Source organism: Channa argus, chromosome 7 (assembly GCF_033026475.1).
Source record: "Channa argus isolate prfri chromosome 7, Channa argus male v1.0, whole genome shotgun sequence".
Lineage (NCBI taxonomy): Eukaryota > Metazoa > Chordata > Actinopteri > Anabantiformes > Channidae > Channa > Channa argus.
Window position 1 is genome coordinate 5,707,778 of NC_090203.1, and position 9,191 is coordinate 5,716,968.

General features: G+C 40.6%; 1 protein-coding gene across 1 annotated transcript; it reads left to right on the forward strand.

Annotated features, from left to right (window-relative positions):
- The first annotated feature begins 7 nt into the window (after positions 1-7).
- On the forward strand, positions 8-4,558 carry LOC137130299 (protein rapunzel-like). Its single transcript, XM_067510244.1, has 3 exons — positions 8-146; positions 1,291-1,787; positions 1,957-4,558. The coding sequence occupies exons 2-3, from the start codon at positions 1,294-1,296 to the stop codon at positions 2,645-2,647; spliced, it is 1,185 nt and encodes a 394-aa protein (XP_067366345.1). The 5' UTR covers positions 8-146; positions 1,291-1,293; the 3' UTR covers positions 2,648-4,558.
- The last annotated feature ends 4,633 nt before the right edge of the window (positions 4,559-9,191 follow it).

Consider the following 9,191-nt stretch of genomic DNA (forward strand, 5'->3'; position numbering starts at 1 on the left):
TGAGTGCGCATCTTCTCTCGCGTTTAGGATCCCTCTTTAGCGCCACAGCGAATGAGAGAACCGTGGGAATATTCTCTAACTTGAAGAAAAAGAAGGGAAAACTTGTTTAATCGGGCGTGAAGGAGAAGCAGGACAATTCATCTGAGGTACAGTAAAAAATCTGTCATTGAATGTCTTTATCTTCCATCCGAATATGCTGTAAGGTGTGTCCGATGCTCCGAGGGGAGCTGTGCGTAAAAAGCCCTTCCTGCTGATCTTCGTTTGGTTGCGCATGACAAGATTCTGCAGTGTTGACAAATCCATTTTCTTAAATAATGGTTTTTAAATGTGCAGAGTTTGCGTTCATAAGTTTAGAATTAGTTTCTTCGCCATTCTCCACTTTGAAAATTGCAAATCAGAGGGTATTTTTAAGACTGAATGACAAAACAAAAAGAAATCTCGACTTTAATTTGTCGAGGAGTTGGGTGACGCAGCTTGTAGGGTCCTACACAGAAACACGTCTGAACTATGAGGACGTGATTATTCGTCCATGTCGGTTGCAACAAGAATGAGGAGATTTTTTTTTTCTTCAAATCACTGTTTAGTTTGGGTCTGCACTTTTGTGAAACAAGTCCTGCGCAAACCCAAGGACATTTGTGTCATTCAGGCATCCCAAGCATCCATTTTGTTTACCTGCATCTGTTTGTGTGAAAATTAGAATCTAAAAAACAAAAGTCACATTTAAATCTTGATTTTGAGTGTGACATTCATCCCCAAACATAAAAAGGGAGATATGTTTTTAGATATGGCCTATTTAAACTTTAACTTTAAACGGTGTTACAGGGTCGAGCATCATCAATAATGTATAAGCTTATGTTTATAATAGTGAAAATGGTCTATGAGGGAGAATATGTTGAGAAGCTGCTTAACACACTGTTCTACTTCAATAAAGTATGAACGTGCATGTTCATATTCTTAACTGGTTTTTTTTTTTTTTTTTTTTTTTTTTGGTGAAAAGATTGAAACTATTCAAAAAGCCATTTCATTCCGGATCCCTACCAAATAATCAAATCAAAGTTAGAAAGGAAAATTAATTTTTGGTCGGACTGCTAACATACACACATACTTATTTAAGGATTCACAAACCAAAAAGATTGAAAACCACTGTTCCCAGAGTTCATAGAATTCAAGGATCAAAAACAATTTAAAGAGTGAATTCTCCATTAATACTTTCAAAAATATGTAGACTTTGATCTTTTCTGGTCCTTCCTCCCAAGGTTTATTCACGACTTTGTTCCTTCCGTATCTCAGAACATGTCCAGTTCATTGGAAAGGGTTGTGGCTCAGAAGAAGGAGGCCATCGAGGCAGTGATGGACATGTTTGAGAGGGGGGCCGAGGTACTTGCCAGCGCTGTGGGCGAGCTCTTCCCTCTCTGTGAAGCTGCCGCTCCAGTTCTCCGCCTGGCCTTAGACAATGTCCACAGCAAAGAGGTTTTCTATGTCAAAGAACAGTTCCTGACTGTGAGGAACAAGCTTGACGTGCTCTCCGCCCAACTGGAAGACATCGACTGTGAGATCAAGAAGGGGAGACTGGACTCGCAGTACTTTTCGGTGGAGGAGAACATTAGGAATCAGTTTCGGAAGTATATGGACATCTTGGAGGCAAAAGAGCAGTTCAGGGAGGTGAAGACCAGGCTTTTCAAGGAGCACTTTGCCAAAACTGGAGGGGAGAAGAACCTGTTTGTGTTGTATGATGCTCTGATGGGGACCAACACCTTTGGAGAATCAGTTTTAAAGGTCGTTGAAAGGTAAATTATCTTTAGTCCCATTTATATATATATAAAATATATATAAAACTTCAGCTCTCATGGTTCTCATCTTTATGGATTATTCAAATGCCCCCCATTATACATTTCTATGGTATAAACATCAGGTGAATACCTTAAATGTGAAGTTCATGGTTGCTCTGCTTTGCAGGTATGTGGCGAGGAACCGTCGTCTCCTGGAAGATTTCTGTGTCCGCATGAAGGAGCTCTTCTGTTTGGGCCTGATTGCTCTGCTAGGTCATTGTGCATTAACCCAGGGCCAAGATGGAGAAGATGAGAAGATCCAGGAGTGGAGCAGCAAAATTGAAGAAGTAGAGTCCAGAATGAAAATAGTCATAGAGTCCTGCACCACAGCCTTCCCACAGCAAGCAAAACAAGATGCCCAGCACCTCCTGCAAGAAAAGGAAGAAGAGAATCTGCAAGATACGACTCAGCAGCTTCTAGAGTTCTTAGTTAAAAAGTATGATTGGGTCAGTTGGTCTGTGCGGCTAATCAACCATTCAGCTAGCACCTACCGAAACTTGAGAGCAGGGAAGCACTTTCATCACGTGGCGGGAGAGAACTGGTTTGAGGTGCTCCAGGTGAACAACATAAATCTAGTAGTGTCCTACAGCACCAAACCCCAGCCGGTGCCCCTTGACTGCATTCATCAGGTGATGGAGGGTGAGGGGAAGAAGGGAAACGCCCCAGCGGTGGTGGAGGCATTGGAGAAGCAGCTGTGTGGGTTTGTCGTTCACGCCGTCAGCCGCCACAAAGAATCTGCAGCTGCTTGGAGTTTTCCTGAAGACTGTCACTACTGGGCGAGACACAAGAACGTGGCAGTATGCGTGCACTCTGAGTAAAGCTGATGCATGTTTCATTTTACAGCAAAGTGTTGGACGTAAAATCACATACTTATGATTTGCCTTGCTCGTCCATCTCTGGACGCTACTGAATCTCTCTTAGAATCTACTGTAGGGATGCACTCGTCTGGATGCTGGATTGGGGTCATAATGTTCCTGACCCCATTTAGTCAATTGGATGATGGCCTGATGTAAACCGTGCAAATTCTATCAACACAACAATGTTGAATTGATAAAAAGCTGTATTGTCGTTGAGTAGTCCGTACAGAATAGATCGACTTTTGGCTTTCGGCTCGTCCCTTCAGGGGTCACCACAATGGGATGTGTTCCGCACATTGATTTAGCATGTGTTTTTAGGCCGGATGCCCTTCCTGCTGCAACCCTCCCAGTTTACTCGCGCTTGGGACCAGCACCGACGTCCCCCTTTGGTGGCTGGGGGGGGCCACACCTGATGGGGTGGAGTTCGATCCCCCTGCCTTCTGCACCCCAACCCGATGCTCTACCTATTGAACCACCAGGCCCCACATAGTAATCCATACAGAATCCTATAGTATGTAGTAAAGTATTCATTTAGAAAAAAATTAGCTCAGAGAAATATTATGTCTGACTGTTAATGCATCAGTGAGAGAGCAGCATTTTAAAGGCTGGTCACATTAGAGCTAGTTTTAATGAACAGTGCTCCTTAATCTGGTGATGGCACATTGTCAGGGGAAATTAATGGTGCAAAGAGGAAAAAACAAAGGTTTGCTGCACGTGTTAGATGTCTGAATCATGACAAAGAGTTTCGACAAAAAAAGGCAAAAGGTTTGGGAACCAAAGGCTTAATCATCGTTTTTATTATGTTAATCATATCTCAAATGTTAGTTTAAAGAGTAACTAGTACTATATTCATTCCATTAGAAGAGAAAGTGGAATATTTTGAAATACTCTGAAATGCAGTGGAGTATAAAATAACTTAAAATGTATGCGTATGTGGAAATACCAAAGTAAATTACATAAGTACAGCACTTAAATGTAATTTTCACACTGTGTAGTCATATTCTCATGTTATTTTACAGAACAGGAAAGTTCTACTGCCAAACACAAATACACTTTTCTTAGTTTTCAGGGTTGTTTCAACTCTTTACATATTTGATTTATAAACATTATATGTACATTAATATCGATCTTGGAAGTCCATCTTCCAATGCTAACACTGTGGGCAGAAACCTAGATGTTCTTTTTGACGGCGAGCTGTGTAAAAATGGAAGTGGCCATGCTTTTACTGTAGCTCGGCTGTGGCACCTACAGCTCTACAGGGCTGGTTTTGCTGAGGCGGCATCTACAGAGCTGTGCTCCCATTTTGTCTCTGCTCAGCAGGCTGGCCTACATAACTCTGACAGGGAGCGCAGAGGTTACCTTTTCAGCCGTGAAAAACAAGGGGCCTGGAGTTTGGCATTGGAGACGCGACGATGTGCCTCGTGTTTTAAACACATTCAGAACCCTCAATGCGGAACTAAAACTAGAGAACCTCATTTACCAGTGCCGCGCCAGTAACCCCGTGGTTGGTTCAGCTTGGCTGAGAAGTGATTACGTCTTTATTTTTGTAAAATGTGACAATTAAGAATGTAGTTTTGCACAGTTTTTCTGTATATTGGTTTGCTAGTGGGATACTTAACACCTACTCTTGTTTTGCTTATTTAAAAACTACAGTGATTTTTTTTTTGCAGAAATTTTAAGTCACTTCTTTCCCTGGTGATGAAGTGGTGATGCTTAATTATGTTACTCAGATTGCTGCTAAACAGTCATAAAATGTACATTCATTTATACTGAAATATCACATATTGAGACATAAAACATTAACTTCAATGTTCTTACTAAATGTATGCAGAAAATCAATATAAATAAAATCTATGCATGACTCATGGCAGCCTTCTTTTTATCCTTTAATGTAGGTGTAAACATGTGAAATCTAATTTCTGCCTGTGTTTTCTTGTACAAATGTGATTTACGCAGCACCGTTAGTGTCTGTGCCCATTAATAGAAGGCAGTGCACCCTCAGCAACAGGGACCCCGACTAATTTAATTGATATTTACACAGAAGTCAGCATTTCCTGACCGCAGCATTGGTTTGATAGTTTATGAATAGCCATTGGCTGAGGTAATATCCTGCAGATGAGCAGCAAAGTGCTGGTCTTAGCAGGATGGTATCATACACATAACTCCGCGTGTAGGAGCAGAGTGGGTGGGAGATGGCCATCATTTCATATCGCAATGGATGTGAAGGGTATTTATCTGCTCGCTCTGTCTGTCATAGATCAAGCCCGTCAGAATCAATCGACTATTATCTGTAATACACATCACAGTGTGGCAGGAAGTGGACTGTGTTGAATCATCCTCTGTATGCAGTGGAAAACAGCTGCTTGAGAAGAGATGAGGCTCAACTGCAGTGTTTATGAGAAACAAAATCTATGAATATAACTTTTTTTAAAGCCAAAATTATTAAGGCGGAGACAAACTGTGTGCTGCAGGAAAATGTATACTAGTTTCCAAATTACTAATGCACTCATTGACGGACGATGTTATCATGATCACTATCTTTAGTGGTTGCATTAATATATAGTTTTGAGGCCAACACATAGTTAATTTCAATCTCATAACACACCGAGTGTAACGATGGAGCTGGGAGCTTTAGTTTTATTTGAGTCCATCCATTCATCCTATATCTATTTTATTAACCCACTCATCTTGTTAGGATTGCAGTGCAAGCTCTCCCTGGGCGAGGGGTGGGGTCCATCCTGGACAGGGTCACACACAAAGAGACAGACAACCATTCACACTTATACACAGGGGCAACGAAGAGTCGTCATTAAACCTAACTGAGTGTCTTTTAACAAGACCTGTATGGTTGGAGGACTAGTTGCTTCAAACTGTGGGAAACACAGAAAGGCAACAGCCGGAAGGTGGATTTGAACTGGAGATCCCGTGTGTGGCGGTGGTTAACCACTTCTCCACTGTGCCACGCTGTTTTAGTTTATACATTGGTGCAAAGAATGAACAGAATACAGAAAAAATGCATTAGAGAGAAAAACATGAGCTGTTCTGGTTTAAGAAGAGTAAGATATGCGTCATCAAACTAGTCCCACAGCATTTTACAAGTTTCAAGCAAAGCAAGAATCATGTTAAATAAAGAAGTGCACTGCTGAACTAACTCAGTTCCACTGAATCACATATTGTATAAGCATCAATTTAACATACAGTGCTAATAATTTCTGGATTGATCGAGAAATGCTTTAGTTTTCCATCAGCACAAAATTTTCCAACGTCATCAATCAATAATCAGGTTCATTTTCTAGGCTTGAGGTTTATTTTAAGCACATTTTTTTTTACTTTGGACCCCTTTTCTTATTTACAGCTGTAGAGAACATCATAGTGACCTCTAATGCAAGAGGAGATGAAACCTCGCCTCAAAATTGTCATCCAACTCTGTGAAAGGCTTCAAATTATTCTAAACTCTTCACACACGTCATCAGTGCTTTTAAATAATAAATCAAAACAGTAGATGTCTCACTGTCCAAACGTGTGTGGACTCCACTGTAACACATAACACTGCGCCTGCAACCTTGTTGGCACAAAGCCTTTTTATAATTAGAAAACCCAGACAGGTGACTAACATGCTTCACAACCTTTGATGCATCAGTGCTTTAATCCGACGCTAAAACCCACAGAAACTGCTGAGCAGACAAGACAGATGGGTGCGCCAGACAAGAGCTCAGCCTTCAAACACACCACAGAACCAGTCTCGGACAACAGACCCCTGAAATGTCACAACACGACGCGACTAACAAAGCTGGAAACACACCAGGTTGATCAGCTTGATCATCCTTTTCACAGGTCATTTTTAAAAAAAAAAACACAATCTCCATTTACATTTTCTATTTGGATGGTAATTTTACTATTATCACCAGGAGCGTTAAGGCTTTCTGAGGTTTTCTCCTGTGTAGGCATGGAGAGTAGTGGCAGGCTGTACTGTAAGCCAGTGGATTCATTAGTGGTTGTGTGGGCTCTGCTTAGGTAACAACTATTGATCCAAGAGGCTCTCCCAATGGATAAAAGGCTCTGGCTGTGGTAGCCCGTCAATCCTGGCTGTCATTATGAGAAGACTAAAGCAACTATTTACTGACAAGATCTACTGCGTCCATCCGAAGCCACAGGAGCCAGAGTAAGCTTGTTTTTGTGGTTAAGAGAAAGTTAAATTGAGGTTTTCTGAGTGAAATGCAGTGAAGAAATGGTACCAGAGGTAGTTTACAGAAAGAGGGCGCTATCAACATACAGATCTACCAGAACTGTCAGCTTTACAAGTTCCATGCAAAGGCATTGGTGACTAATTTTAAATAGTGAAAATTCTCACTGCTTTATTAAGTTTGTATTTACACTTATACAATTTGCACTCAGTTAAAATGCAAGTGTTACATCAGATTCTTGGTCACCCTGGTCCTTATTTTTTACCATTTACAAAAAAAAATTAAAGGAAGCAGGTAAATGTGTGTTTCCTTCTTCTTTTGTGTGACTAAAGGCTGTGGCATAAAGTTTTAAAGAAGCCATGAAGTTATTCTGGAAATAAACTGATTTCAAAGCTCCAGGGCAAAAAAAAACAACAAAAAAACAGGACTTTCAGTTCACCAAACCTTTTTCTAACATCCCCAACTACTCCTCTTTCCATCAAGCTGAAGCTCCTCATCTCATCTCCAAGAGGAGATAGCAGCCAATATCAATATTTCATAAACAAATGAAAGACTGGATGGAGGCTAGCATTAGAGCGGCCCTGGAGGGGAGAGTCGATCAATGGTAGGATAGCTCTGTCCGCTGGTGTCTGCCAATCCTGGCCCACGCAGAATAGTGCTATTACCCAATCAGTCCGAGTGGACCATCGACCGGCCTGCTGCTCTTTGAGTGGACTAATTCAATAAAAAGCATTAAAACATTTGTTCAGTGACACACTGGCTGCAGGTCCGAGCCCAGAACTAAGAACTCTTGTCTTCAAAGTCTCAGTGTGGAGATTCTTTTTTTAAAAGTTTTACATATATGACATGGTTTTGTACACATTAAAATATAAATTATTATTATTATCATTAAGCCACTGGCTTCAGGAAACAGGTCAACACTTCTACATCACATTGAGTAGTTTTATCTCAAGAAAAACCTAGGAGATGTGGGCAATCAGGACGATATGACAGCAAAGGATGATGGGTTCTACCTTTAGAAATGCAACCAGTTGTTTGCAGGTTTCAAGGTGAGGTCTTCCACTGTGGTTGCCTCATGGTCACACACTGCAGGAAAGCGTGCTCTCGCCACTTCACCAGTCATCTTCAGTAGGTGCTTTAGTAACCAAACACCTAAACATGAAGGATAACTTTGCAACGCTAACCATCGTAATTACCTGTTTTACTTTTATTCAACCAGCTACATTCCAGGAAGAACCTTCTTCAACTTGTTTTACAGAAGTCCCTCAAAAACAGCATATAAATACAGAACAAGATGGCTGACTATTTGTCAATTATCCAATGAGAACATGACAAAGTCCAGCATCTGGAGGAAGCTGGCCCCCAAACACTTACATTTCAGAATAAAAGCACTGCTTTATAAGAGGCTTTTAACATTTTGATTTTAATGTATACTTCTGTCAGAAATAGCATCATTATTTATATGATTGTATTTTGTGCAATTCTACCTGATTATATACCATTTATTTTTTTCATTTTCTTGCTTTGAAAAACGTAATTTTCTTAACTTACAAGCATAAACATTTGGGTTTTTTTCCTTAAAAGTGACAGGGATGATCCTAAAAGTTTGTAACCTTCTGGATGTTCAAACTGAAACAAACACGACGAAGCATTTGTTACTGTGTTTGTGAACCTCCACCTTAATGCTGAGCCTCAAAATGTCCCTTGTGTTTTCCAAAACTTCATTTTCTCCACTGATGCCATTGCTGTCCGCCTCCCCACTGAAGGGACCATGTTGTTTCTCTCAAACACCCATCTCTGTTGTAATACACAAATTTTTCAGCAGGTCATTGGCCCATCAGCAGTAAGGAATTTCCTTATATCTATCTGTGTCACTGTTCGCTCTGACCTTAACTGACCTCGCTCTGTGATTTTGATACTAACCGCATCTGTTTGTCTTCATTTGTAGTCTGCAGCTCTATCTGTCTCCTCACATCCTGTCATTCACTGTTGAATGATAAAAGCCTCCTAAACACTTAACAAGTCAAGTTCTGCAAAGGAAATAAAAACACTTTGCACATCATGTTGAAGTGACCAGAAAATGATGAATGCAAGTTGTCAGACTGTCAGTGATGTTGAAAATTTTTTGCTTAGTGTTGTGCTTTCATCATAATTAGACAAAAAAAAGTTTGGGTTTTTTTTTTAGCTTCATGAGTAACAGTCACCATGACTGAAGTCTTATTGCGCAACATGAACATAACCAAGGATATGAAGCTGTGGTTAATAACCCCAAGGGTGTGGGAGGTAAATGAATGAATATGTGAGAAGGAGGAAATGAAAGG